Source organism: Marmota monax, unplaced genomic scaffold (genome assembly GCF_021218885.2).
Source record: "Marmota monax isolate L192 unplaced genomic scaffold, Marmota_monax_Labrador192_F-V1.1 WCK01_AAM20220418_F8-fsc00098, whole genome shotgun sequence".
Classification (NCBI taxonomy): Eukaryota; Metazoa; Chordata; class Mammalia; order Rodentia; family Sciuridae; genus Marmota; species Marmota monax.
In genome coordinates, this window is record NW_026694639.1 from 6,061,271 (window position 1) to 6,074,845 (window position 13,575).

The 13,575-nt window shown below is 39.1% G+C and overlaps 1 protein-coding gene across 1 annotated transcript in view; it reads left to right on the forward strand.

The window, feature by feature from the left end:
- Positions 1-13,575, forward strand: part of Cubn (cubilin) — a 283,244-nt gene that overhangs the window by 154,925 nt on the left and 114,744 nt on the right. Inside the window, exons 32-34 of the mRNA XM_046423004.2 lie at positions 8,959-9,118; positions 10,653-10,766; positions 12,566-12,676. Coding sequence (XP_046278960.1) covers positions 8,959-9,118; positions 10,653-10,766; positions 12,566-12,676 — 385 coding nt within the window. The remainder of the gene's footprint in view (positions 1-8,958; positions 9,119-10,652; positions 10,767-12,565; positions 12,677-13,575) is intronic.

Here is a 13,575-nt window from a genome sequence, read left to right on the forward strand (position 1 = left end):
CACCAAATCTGCTGTTTCCTTGATCTTGGACTTACCAGCCTCCAAAACTGTGAGAAATAAGTCTTTGTGGTTTATAATCCACCCAGTCTGTGGCATTGTGTTAGAGCCACCTCAGCAGACTAAGACATCTTTCTAATCTTGACTGGATACTTTGTCATCCCAAACTCAACCTCATACATAAATGGATTTTGTGAATCCCTGAATGATTTGTAAAAGCCTTAATTTTCAAAGAAGTTAAGTCAGAAACACAAAAACTAAAAAGGAAACCCAATGAAGTTCTTCAGGGGAAGTAGCATTTAATGATTGTATATCGCATTCCAAGCAGCACATATTACCTCAGTAACTCCTCATTCTGACCCTAGGAGAGATGTCAATGAAAGGAAAGCAAAGATACCACACTGTCCCCCGCCCCGCCCCCGCCTTTGCATTCACAGCCCAATCCACTCGTTGCCTCCACCATATCACCAAACATCCTCCCTTCATCTTCTAGAGATTCCAAGTCAAAAAGAGCAATGAATCATTTTGGTCCCTCAGTAGAGGTTGGCCCAGTTGATCACTCTAGATGAGGGAAAGGAGAGAGAGGTATGGAAAATCCCATCAACTCCCCATACCATTTTCAGGTATTTTAAAAGGGCAGATGGGAAATAGCATATGTTTTGCTAGTCACCCAGATTTCTATTTCTGGCCAGTGTCAAAAGTTTCGTTCCTCTGTGTCTTGCATCTTCTGACTGTTCCCTTTCTCTCTGCCCATTGTGAAGAGAAACTTACAATTTATACCCCCTTTTCTTGATTTCTCAAAAATACCGTGCACCCAACACCTTTTGGGTAGTGAACTTTAAAACTTTATTTTTGTGTGTATGGAGCTGGGGATTGAACCGAGAGCCTCACACATGCTAGGCAAGCACTCCTCCACAGAGCTACTTCCCCAGGCCCTTGTATAGTAGATTTTAAATAAATACTCCAGGGCTGGGGTTGGTGGAGTGCTCATCTTGCATGTATGGGGCACTGGGTTCGATCCTCATAAAAATTTTAAAATGGAGGGGTTGTGTCTACAACTAAAAATAAATAAATAAATAAATACATACATACATACTCCAGGCATTAGCAGATGACTACTACAAAGAGCAGCATAGTAGTTAACCTAAAATGCAATATTAGATTCCTTGTTCTTAGGAAGTCTTTGTTTATGTTTTCCTCAATCCTTCCTTTTACATTCTCTATTTAGTTATCTATCTCTTTGCAACAAATCACCCCAAAACATAATGGCTTAGAACCACCTTATTTACAAATGGTCAACAAATATATGAAAAAATGTTCAACATCTCTAGCAATTAATTAGAGAAACGCAAATTAAAACTACACTGAGATTTCAGAATAGCAATTAACAATAATATAAGCAACAATAAATGTTGGTGAGGATGTGGGAAAAAAGATTCACTCTGCATTGCTGGTGGGACTGCAAATTTGTGCAACCCATGGAAAGCAGTTATGAAGATACCTCAGAAAACTTGGAATGGATCCGCCATTTGACTCTGCTCTCCCACTCCTCGGCTCATACCCAAAGGACTTAAAATCAGCTTACTACAGTGATGTAGCCACATCAATGTTTATAGTGGCTAAACTATGGAACCAGCCTAGATGCCCTTCAACAGATGAATGGATAAAGAAAATGTGGTGTATATTTACACAATGGAACATTAGTCAGGCATAAAGAGAAATAAAATCATGGCATTTACCAGTAAATGGATGGAACTGGAAGACTGTTATGCTAAGTAAATCAGTCCCATAAAACCAAAGGTCAAATGTTTTCTCTGCTATGTGGAAGCTAACCTTTTTGCAGTGACAGAGGGGGGTGGTGAGGGGAAGAATAGAAGTGCAGTAGATTAGACAATGGAGAAGGTAGGGAAGGGAGGGAGCACAGGCAAAGGAAAGAGAGTGGAATGAATCGGACATAATTTTCCCATGTAAATATGTGAAAACAACACAGTGCATCCCACCACCATGTACATCCGTAAGAATGGGACTCTAACTAGAATAAGATATATTCCAAGCATGAATAATTACATCAGAATGGACTCTGCAGTCATGTTTTAAAAATCAATAAAATAATAAAAATGTAAAAAGAACAACTATATTTATAGTTTCCATGGGTAAGAAAGCCAGGAATAGCTTACCTGGGTCCCGCCCAGCTCAGTCATGTGATTGTTGGCAGGATTCAGTTTCTTGCGGGCTCCTGGCCAGGGGCTTCCTCTGACTCCTCACCATGCAGGCCTCTCTCTCCATAGAACATTTTATACAGAATGTGGCAGCTTGCAAACAATAAAGAGAGAGGGCCAACAAGAGAGAGAATACCAGCAGGGTAGAAGTCCCTCCCCATTGTCTGCTAACCAGGAAATAGATGATTAGAATAGTCTGTTAATTTAAAGCAAGTCATTTAAAAGCAAGTCGCTTTTGCTATATTCCATTCATTGGGTATAAAATAAGACATTGGGTATAAAATTAGACATCTCACGCTCAAAGAGAGGAGATTACACAAGGGCACAATCCCAGGAGCTGGGAATGACTAGAAGCCATGTCAAAAGTTGCCTACTACTCCAACACTCACAATCTTCTGCTCAGTCATTTGTGTTGATTTTATGTCCAACTCAGGCTCTTATCTCATCCACATTACTGAACAACCCCTATTTGGACTTTTTTGCCTTCATAGTTTCCTATCTCATTTCTTATGTAGCAATTTAGCTGTCTCACTTTAATAGTAGAGGTTAATATCTACTACATACTTACTATGTTCCAGGAAGTCTCCTGAGTACTTTATATTTTTTAACTCATTTAATTCTCACAAATACTGTATGAGCTATAGACTCATGTCATCCCCATCTTACAGAGTAGGACCTGAGCAACAGATTAGAAAGTATAGAAAGGGGAACAACATGTCCCCACCCCAACCAACATAAAACACCACCTCCATCATACTGTTCATGTTCTCAAAGGTTAGTGGGAGAGTTTTGCTAAATAAAAAGCTATTTTTTTCCCTCTAAAAGGAATTGTGCTGCTAACTTTAAATATATATGCTCTTAAATAATACATGTTTGTATCACCATTAAGTGTATTGGAAGGCAAAGGTTCCCATTGCTTGGCTCCTTTATTTTCTCCAATTTCCATTCCTAAGGACTGTGAGCATGGATTCCCCAGAATTCTAAATGTCATCAGGAGAGGATGCTGTTCTCCCACTCAAATGATTTTCCTCCACATGTCACTTGACATATGACAAGATTGACACGTGTTAACCCTGGCAATGGTTGACATTTACCCAAATCTCCTCAAGGTATTGAAATGTCAAGTGTGGAAAATTCATAAGCTTTTGCCTTCTTTCTCACTTCTGACTGGAGCTCAGGGTGTGAAGGGCTCCAATAGCACTGTAATAAGTCCTGTATTCAGGATACTCATTCTTCAAGATGAGCCGATGATCCAGGAAACAGATTTGGGATCCCAACAGGTGGAATAAGATGCAAGATGCAGTTGGGATAGTAGACATGCTGTATTTGGAGGTAGCAATAGCCCTTAGCCAGGCCCTAGCTCCAGCTTCAACTCCCAGTCAGTACCAAAATTTGCCTCCTGAGTCCCTGCATAGGCCATTTTTATGTGCAGGCCAGACAAAGAAGGCACACTGGCAGCAGGTTACGTCAGTGAGCACATGCTCACAAGCAGATGTTCATGACCTGTGCGTATGCTGGATCAGAGTGTTTGTGACCTTGCTGAAAGTACAGCCCAGCAGAAGCCTCAACAAAGGAGTCGAACTACAGGCATTTTGGCCTGACCTACAGGTTGGAACTCCCCAAAATAATGGCTACTTTATATTTTGTGGATTGAACTCAAAATTTAATTTCATGAGGGTGATCTAGGAATGAATAAATTGAGATGTACAAAGTTTTGTTTTCTTTGTATATTGCTTTGACATTTACTACTTAAGTAACAGGTCACAAAATCAATTCCAGGCATAGAAAACTTGACAGTAGATGTAAGTAAGAATTATATAAGTTTTATGAATATATTATAGGTGGAGCCAATAGTACTACAATTTACTAGCACTGCCTTGGTAAGTAAGTGGAAATAAGGGAAGTGCATATTGATATCATAATTTAAAATAAATAAGAATGAGGTTTCTCATATTTCTTTCCTTCCTTACAATGCTTTTCTTATAACTTTGCAAATTATAACCTTAAATGTGAGAATGCTGACTTCATATTATAGAAGTTAACACTCTCAAGAGAATTCATATTCCAAAATGGAGTTAAAAAAAAACTACCTTATTTATAGTCTGAGGCTTTCGAATTTCATAAAATGACAATCATACAAACACATACACACATACAAATTAACAACCATCACAAGCATTTTAAAGAGAAGTGATGTGCTACAACATATAACTTGGTAAGAGGAGACTGCTAATGACTAGCTATATGATCTTGGATAAACTTGTTAGCTTACATTGGACAAGATTGTAGTTTAATGACTAGCACACTTATGTCATTTTCTAAATTTAAAAGAAAGTCACATAATCTTGCAGATTAGATTAAGGTATTTGTTATGGTGCTTATAAAATCACAACACACTCACACATTTGGCATTGCATTGATATATAATTTCAGTTCAAGGGCATTTGAAAACCTTCCATTTTGGATCCATTCTATGTGAAGGAATGTCTCAGCCTGATGAAATTCAGCAGAGTGCCCATAATTCTGGGAATTGAGGGGAGAGGGGAGGGTCTGGGAAGCTCTCCTAGATGTGTCCCTTTCAGGGATCCTCAGGAAAATGCTCATTCATATGGGTTTCTGAGGTTTCTAATATGCACCCCCCTCCTAGTTTTTAACCTTATTTGCTTTTTTCTTTTGAGACAATTGCAACTATTTAGTGCAAAAATAGGGGCTTAGAAAAAGAAGAATTAGGGCTGGAGATATAGCTCAGTTGATAGAGTGCTTGCATTGCATGCACGAGGCCCTGGGTTCAATCCTCAGCACTCCCCCAACACACACACACACACACACCAAAAAAAAAAAAGAAGAAGAAAAGAAAAAGAAGAATTAATACCTACTTACTCACTGGACTTCTGAATTTGGAGAGAAATAAAAGTCTAGAAGAGGTTTATCTTTGTAAGTCTGTAGACTTGAAAAAAGTTCCTAACTTTCGTAGGTTTTGCAGGGAGGAGGTCATCTATAAACTTCACACACAGAATCCAGCATTTCACTAGAGTTAAAGAAAGTAAGGAATGTTGTTCTGACAAATAAACAAATCATCTTGAGAGAAGTAAGCATTCTTGTATCTTGATCAAGTCAGTTCCTGAGTTCCCCAGCTCTATAACCCCAGAAGTTCTAAGAAGGTATGTTTTATCTTTTGATAATAATGAAACCAGGATAGTAATAATAGAACATTACTTAAACCCTAAGACATCACAGCTACAAGCTTAGAAAGGTAAAAAAAAAAAAAATCAACTAAAAACATAGTAAAGACATGAAATAAACCAATGGTGATAATATTTAAGAATATGTGGAAGTATGAATGTAGTTGTAGTAAGAGGTGTTTAATAATGGCTTACAGGTTGTTTGGCTACTGTTTCAGGTGTTTGAAATGTCCAAAAAAGCAGTTCTACTAGATTAGAAACTGTATTTTGATAAGAGGCCCAGAATAGCCAGAGCAATCCTTAGCAAAAAAGAAAAGTATTGCAGAGGCTTCACAATACGAGACCTTAATTTACACCACAGAGCTACACTAACTAATATGGCATGGTAGTGGCACCAAAACAGACATGAAGACCAAAGGAACAGAATAGAAGACACTGAGACAAACCCGCAGGAATACAGTTACCTCATACTAGAAAAGGCTCCATAAGTACACATTGGAGAAAAGACAGCTTCTTCAACAAATCGTGCTCGGAAAACTGGAAATCCATATATAGTAGAATGAAACTGAACCCTCATCTCTCACCGTGAACAAAACTCAGCTGAAAGTGGATCAAAGACCGAGGCATTAGACCAGAGACCCTGCACTTACCAGAAGATAAAGTAGGCCCAACTCTCCATCAGGTCGGCTTAGGAACTGACTTCCTCGACAAGACTCCTAAAGTGCAAGAAGTAAAATCAAGAATCAATAAATGGGTTTGTATCGAACTAAAAATCTTCTTCACTGAAAAGGAAACAATCAAGAACATGAAGAGAGATCCTACATAATAGGAGAAAATCTTTGCCACCTGCACCTCAGATAGAACATTAATATTCAGGATATATAAACAACTCAAAAAACCTAACACCAAAAATCAAATAACCCAATCAATAAATGGGCAAAAGAACAGAACAGAACCTCACAGAAGAAGAAATATGAATGGTCTACAAATATATGAAAAAAATGCACAACATCTCTAGCAATTAGAGAAATGCAAATTAAAACTACACTGAGATTTCAGCTCACTCCAGTCAGAATGGCAATTATCAAAAATACATGGGGCTGGGATTGTGGCTCAGCTGTAGAGTGCTCATCTAGCACGCGTGAAGCCCTGCGCTCGATCATCAGGACCACATAAAAATAAATAAACAAAATAAAGGTATTGTGTCCAACTACTTCTAAAAATAAATATTTTAAAAAATTACAAAAAACGATAAATGTTGGTGAGGATGTTGGGGGAAAGGTACACTCATACGTTGCTGGTAGGACTGCAAATTGGTGCAACCACTCTGGAAAACAGGCAGTATGGAGATTCCTCAGAAAACTTGGAATGGAACCACCATTTGACCCAATTATCTCAATTCTCAGTATATACCCAAAAGACTTTAAATCAACATACTACAGTGACACAGCCCCATCAATGTATATAGCAGCTCAATTCACAATAGCTAAGCTATGAAAAAAAAACCTATATGTCCCCCAACAAATGAATGGATAAAGAAAATGTATATATACAAATGGAATATTACTCAGTGACAAAAAAAGAATGAAATTATGGCATTTGCTGGTAAATGGATTGATCTGGAGATTATCATGCTAAGTGAAATAAGACAATCCCCCAAATCCAAAGGCCTAATATTCTCCCTGATAAGTGGATACAAACACACAATAAGGAGGTGCGGGGAGGGAAGAATAGAAGTTCACTGGATTAGACAAATGGGGAATGAAGGGAAGGGAGGAGGGATGGGAATAGGAAAAACAGTAGAATGAATTGGACATAACTTTGCTATGTTCATATATGCACACTCGACCAATGAAATTCCACATCATGTACAACTACAAGAATGGGATCCTAATGAGAATAAGTTATACTCCATGTATGTATAATATGTCAAAATATACTCTACTGTCATATATATCTAAAAAAAAATAGAAACCGTAGTTTTAATTGGTTAAGAAAACATAATTTAATTTTTAGATAGTCTTATAAAATATGAATGGCAATTTGTTTTCAGTTAAACAGCCATATTTTAATCTCACAGTTTACATCCCATTCTGGTGGTTGGCAGGGTATTGCATCTATGATGCTCAATTGATACCTTGCATTGAATTAAATGAAAGATTTTCAATTCTGGACTCTAAAGTCTACCCATATGGCTCAAAGTGACCTATTTAGGAATTGTGTGACTTGGCCACATTACTCAGGGTCTTAGCAAAGGCTGGAAGGATAAAATGGAGAGCATATGTGAAGGTCTGAATCCAGTTTCTGGAATATAGTAAGCACATAATGAAGGGCAGATATTATTAATGTCATCCAAAGACAAGTAACTCATTTCTCCCTGGTTTACACATAAAAGTGTTCAAAAATCCATACTGGACACAGAGTTCCAAGCAAATAGATGTCTAAGCTTCAATTTCATAAATTGATACCGAGATTTGGGGTCTGTGTGATGTAGCCTCTTTTCCATTGGCAGGAATGGAAAAGGGACAGATAAGTTCCAGCATAGTACTGGGCAGAGTCAGAGCCCCAGACATTAAAAGAATTTTAAAAAATGAGATAATTTTCTCAATCAGGCTCACATTGGAAGCATGCCATTTCTCTTGCTTCTTGACCATGACCCTATGAAGAACAAAAAGTTACAATAAATGTCCGGTTTCTGACAATGAATGGTTACGCATCATTGTTTCTCAACTATTTGCTCCTGCATTTGTTCTTGCAGTAAACATTCTCAATTCATGTTGAGTGTATGACCTACCCCGAGGTGAAAGGAGGTAAGAAGGCTGTCAAAGGGACCAGTATTTATGAAAACATCCAGAGAACTAACAGTGGCTCTGGCAGAGAAATTCCTGCCAGATACTCAGGGTATCCCTAGAAATGATCAATGACTGATTCTTCTTATGAGCACCAACATGCTCACATGAAGTAACCTTTGAAAGTTCCTGTGTAGTGTAGGACTGTTTAAGGTGCAATGACTGGATTGTCAGAGATGTAACCTGCTCAGTCCATCCTAGTTTGAATGGACAGACTGGTGGTAACTAGAGGCAGGTGAGGTATGGTTGGAGGAGGTGGGTCACTGCAGCTGTGCCCTGGAAGGGTCCATCTGCCCTGTGGCCCCATCCCTACCTCTTTCTCTGTTTCCTGACTCCACCATGAGGTGAGCAGCTTTCCTCCGCTGTGCCCTTCAGCGGAGGAAAACAAACATGATGTTGTTTCACCTTGGGCCCAGAGCACCACAGTTGGCCATCTGTGGACAGAGACCTCTGTAACCACGAGGCAAAAATAAATTTTTCCTCCTCTAAGTTGTTCCTGTCAGGTATTGATTTTTAGTCACAGCGACAAAAGATTAACTAAAACTATTCTCATGAACCTAGGTATATGACAAGACAATAAACTAAAGCCAGTTTCACTAGTTCCAGCAAATGAGTGGGTTTCCACTAGCTCCCCAAGTGCACATGGACTGAGGTCCTCACAGAAGAAAGCCTGAAGTTCTGAACCAGTTTTCCTATCTTCTATCTTTGCAGACATATGATGGTGTCAGCTCTGCAAGCAGCCGCCTTGCCAGGGTATGTGGAAGACAGCAGCCGACTAACCCCGTCACCTCTTCGGGGAACAGCCTCTTTGTGAGATTTCAGTCTGGCCCTTCCAGACAGAGCAGGGGCTTCCGAGCTCAGTTCAGGCAAGGCAAGTACCCTGTGGTTCCCCAGACATGGGAGAAATTTGTTAAGTGTCTTGTTGGTGCTATAATAAAATGAGACAAGTCCTCAGAAACCAATCACCACCTCCCACTCAACATGCAAAAATTTACATAGAACTAGGAAGCTATGTCTCATAATTATTCCAACTGCTGGTACTTTTATCCTTGTCTAACTTAGATGATATTGATTTCCCAGGGATGCGCATCTCTCTCAAAACTACTGTGTAATTTAAAAAAAAATTCAGACTAATATTTAAAGGTACCACTAATACTAGAGTCAGTGTTGTGTCCACTGTTTTTTATTCTAGAGTCACTGATTCTCAGTGTTTCCTCCAAGACCTTTTCATCCATTGCCTTTCATCCGATCCTTTGTACAGATTAACCTTTTATCCAGCTTCAGCCATAGAAGGAACTCAGAGCTGGAGGGATGGTTGATTGGCTCCTCCTTGGTGATGCTTTTTGGGTAGACGATTTAGATAATTCATTTCAAACTAACTTTTGTCTGTTTATCCATTACACCCATTTCAGCAGACTTGCTTGTATTTTATATTAAAGGGCCCTGGATGGGGAAAGTTCCTGAATTTAGATCTCCCAGCCATGGATGGTAGACTTTGGAACAAGACAGACTGTATCCATGTGTCTCAATAATTTTTTTTTAAGCATCTTAATTTTTTTTTAACATTTAATTATTCATTTAAGTGCTGCTTCAGATTGAAAAGTCCCCACTAGCTCTTATTTGGACTACTATAACAGCTTCCTCAAGCTCACCCACCCCTTGCCCCATCTTCCTCCAAGGCTACTTGCAAAAGCCTTGCTCCATTCACACCATCGAAGGTTCTAGTTTCTGCCTTGTCTCCACAAGCCTGGAAAATGAAGCCAAAGCTTCTCTCCAGATGTTAGCCAGAGGTCCTACAACCTGCCCTGTTCTCTTTGCTGCATCACACTTGACACCCCACAACCCCCTGAGCAAACACATCTTTGGTGTCTTTGCTCAGACTGTCTCCTCCCTGGACCACTAGTCCTCCCCCTCCACGAGCCACTGCCTCCTAGGCGACTCCTCTTTTGCTCTCCAGTAGCAATACTTTCTCCCTCTTCTGGGATTCCCACCGAACTTTGAGATAGTGTGTTATTATTCTTAGGAAGTCTGTTCGACCAATATTTTCCTTAACAGAAGAAGTCATCTATGAATAGCTCATCCCTATACTTATAATTTACGAGTGGACAGAGTAAGCGAATCAGGCCAGAGTTTTGTTTGAATGACTCAGACAATCCATAGCCATTTAATAAGCTGTTCGTGCCTCTTCCCCACTTCCTGTAATTGAAGAATATCGTTGTAAATGTTAAGTGTGTTCCCATTTTATGATGGTTTATGTGCAGCTTCCTTGGCAGAAAACTTCCCCGGCATGCATTTCAGAAATAAGGGGAAAAAAATCATTTATGTTTTCCTTCATCAAATAACGGTTTTGTACAGTCAGTAGAAATCAAAAGTACATGACACATGTGTGTGTTTGTATCCCCCAGAGTGTGGAGGCCGAATCCTCACTGACTCTTTTGATACTATTTACTCTCCATTGTTCCCGGCCAAGTATCCAAACAATCAAAACTGCAGCTGGATCATTCAAGCCCAACCTCCGTGTAAGTAACAAAAATGAGAAAGGAAAGGTGTTCGGGCAGACGTGTCTGTGGGAAGTCAATCTATGAGTAATGTTCTCATCTGCTTGGTGGTGACAATTGATGGCCTTCCTCCTCTTCTTTTGAAAGTCCCAGTTACTGATATATACAAGAAAAAGCATTTCCTAATCTGACAGGGAAGTAATTTTTACTGATTCATCTTAATGTAAAAGTTGTTTGTTTTTTCGTTGTTGTTGTTTCAAACTTTCAAGGCCCTAGCAACATTGGGGGGGAAAAATAATAAACCTATATAACTCTGTTGTCTTGATTGGCACGTGATACTGAGAATAAGCAAACATAATTGATGGTTTTGACATGTGTGCCTCAAGTATGGTAGAAGCTCAAGACAGTTGCTCTATGAACAAATGATGAATGCGAATCATAGGCTGCAGAAATACCTCACGGTTCAAGAATACAATGCCACAAGCTTATAGATCTTCAATCCAAGTGGAAACTGATTATAAACCTGGCCTCTTCTGCAATGTATATAATTTAAAAATCTCAGCAGGGGCCTGGTAGAAACACTCAACAAGTGCTTCTTTTCTTTTCTTTTGGAATCTAGAATCTTATTTTTTGACCTGGTAATGGTCTGTTGTTCAGGATTACTGTTCACATTTTATTGGCAGAGAGAATTAGGAGACTCCCCCAGGCAACACAACAAAATGACTACAAAGGGGATGGGGCCATTATGAATCCTGTTGCATGTGAGCCCTGCCCTCCTTTGAGGTTTTCAGCAAAAAAATTTTATGATTTCAGACACAATGTGGGAAAGTCAATAGCTTCTCTGCTCAGTTCAGGAATTAATGACCTATGTGAAAATAGGCAAGTCAATTAAACTTATCATCCCCCAGTACAAAATGATTTACAAAATGGAGTGTTTGATTTAAATATTATCTGACACTTTCCTTCGTGGTGTTAAGAGTTAACAAATCAACAGCATCTTTGTTGATATGCATAAGATGTGGGGGCCAGTAATCCTTAGCCAGTTGCAGACTGGAGAGGGTAGAGCCCTAACTGAGCCTGGAGAAAGAAGCCCCCTGCCTTGAGCTCAGCAGTTTTGTGCCTAAGGATTATTTTCTAATGAGTTGTAAAGCATTTAGATGAAAGATCTCAGTGCTTCAAGGACAACAACAGGAAAAGATCCTATTCTGAAGATTAGGGACCCTGGAAGAACAACAAAAGGAAAATGTACCGGGCACTTCATGTTCTGCAAGTAATTCAAAGCTTTCTTAATAAATGACTCTGAACCTCCAGGGCACTAGCTCTGGCCTTAAAATAAACCTGAGTGGGCTACAATGTGTTGTGCCAGGGAGAAAATAATGTCTCATTGACAAGTACATGTAAAGATTCAAAGTTTCTGGAATCTGTTCTCCTGAGAAAAAGGCTGAGGAGAGGAACATGGTAAGGACAGATAACAATGTGTAATGACTGGAGTTTCCAGCAAGGCAGACCCAGAGTTCCTGGGAGAGTCTATCCAAGAGCCCTGTTATTTACAACTACCAGCATTGCAGATTCTACAGGCTCTTTCAAAAACATTCATTGTGTTGATTGTGTTGCTCTTCAAAAGAAAATCCTTGAGGAGAGAAGTTGTCCCCTCCCCCCTCTTTTCTCACTCAACCACTGGGCAAATCTGCTAGATTTCTTACTTCCCTGCTGGAAGACCCTCAACTGAGGTTATCCCAAGTGAAATTTCTATGTGTATGTTTTTTTTTAGCAATATGTTCAACAATAATCTCCCCCCCACCCTTTTTTTTTTCTTACAGTCAATCATATTACTCTCTCCTTTACCCACTTTGGACTTGAAAGCAGTACAAGATGCACACACGACTTTCTAGAAGTTTTAGATGGCGATTACTATGATGCACCCCTCCGAGGTACTGCAGTGCATACTCAAATACAGCTGTGGTTTGGGCTGTGTCTCGTTTATGTACCTACATATTTATAGGTTTCCACTCAAGCCTAAATGTTTCTAATAAATATGAAGAGTAGCATGAGCCAAGTAAAGGTAATTAGAGGGTAGGAAAGCAGGATTTAACGTAGGGTTCAAGAAACTCAGCTCACTTAAATTCAAGGATATGAATAGTTTGTGTGTCTGTGTGTGTGTGTATTTTTTTTTTTTTTTAGAAAATTTAAAAATTGCAACTGCCTGAAATAGTAGTGGAATGAAGGCCATTTCAGCATTAGAATTGTCAGGAGTTTTTTGTTAATATTCAAAAAAAAGTTCTTACATTCACCTAGATCCTGTTTCTTTGTCCTCAGTGGAAGCAAAAACAATTTTTATTACTTAATTAAATTAAAAATTTGTTTAGACATCCCAGTAAAATTAAAATGTGCTGCTAATTTTTTAAATGTCTTCAAGTAACATCATCTCAGGTCATTTAAGCTTTCTCTGTGAATTTACTTTTTTTTTTTTTTTAGTTTTGTTACACAAGCCTCTTTCTGTCAGAGAAGAGATTTTGCTTTGCTGTTTGCCTATGGAGACAATAAAGGGCAATCAGTGAACACCCTATGCCTTGTGCACACCTCTCATTGAATTGCCTGAGATAATTGTCCATAAACATTTGACCAAAGATGAGAGTGTGCTCATTTATCATTTTAACAAAAACTTATATACCATGCTATGTGAATACTATTCTAAATACTCTCTGAATAGGAATTCAATCCTCAAGCCCTTAGGATACAGGTTTTATTATTTTCAGCTTACCCCTTTTCATATGGAGAACCAAGGCACAGAGCCTGTACAACTTGCCTCATGTCTGGTAGCTGGTAAATG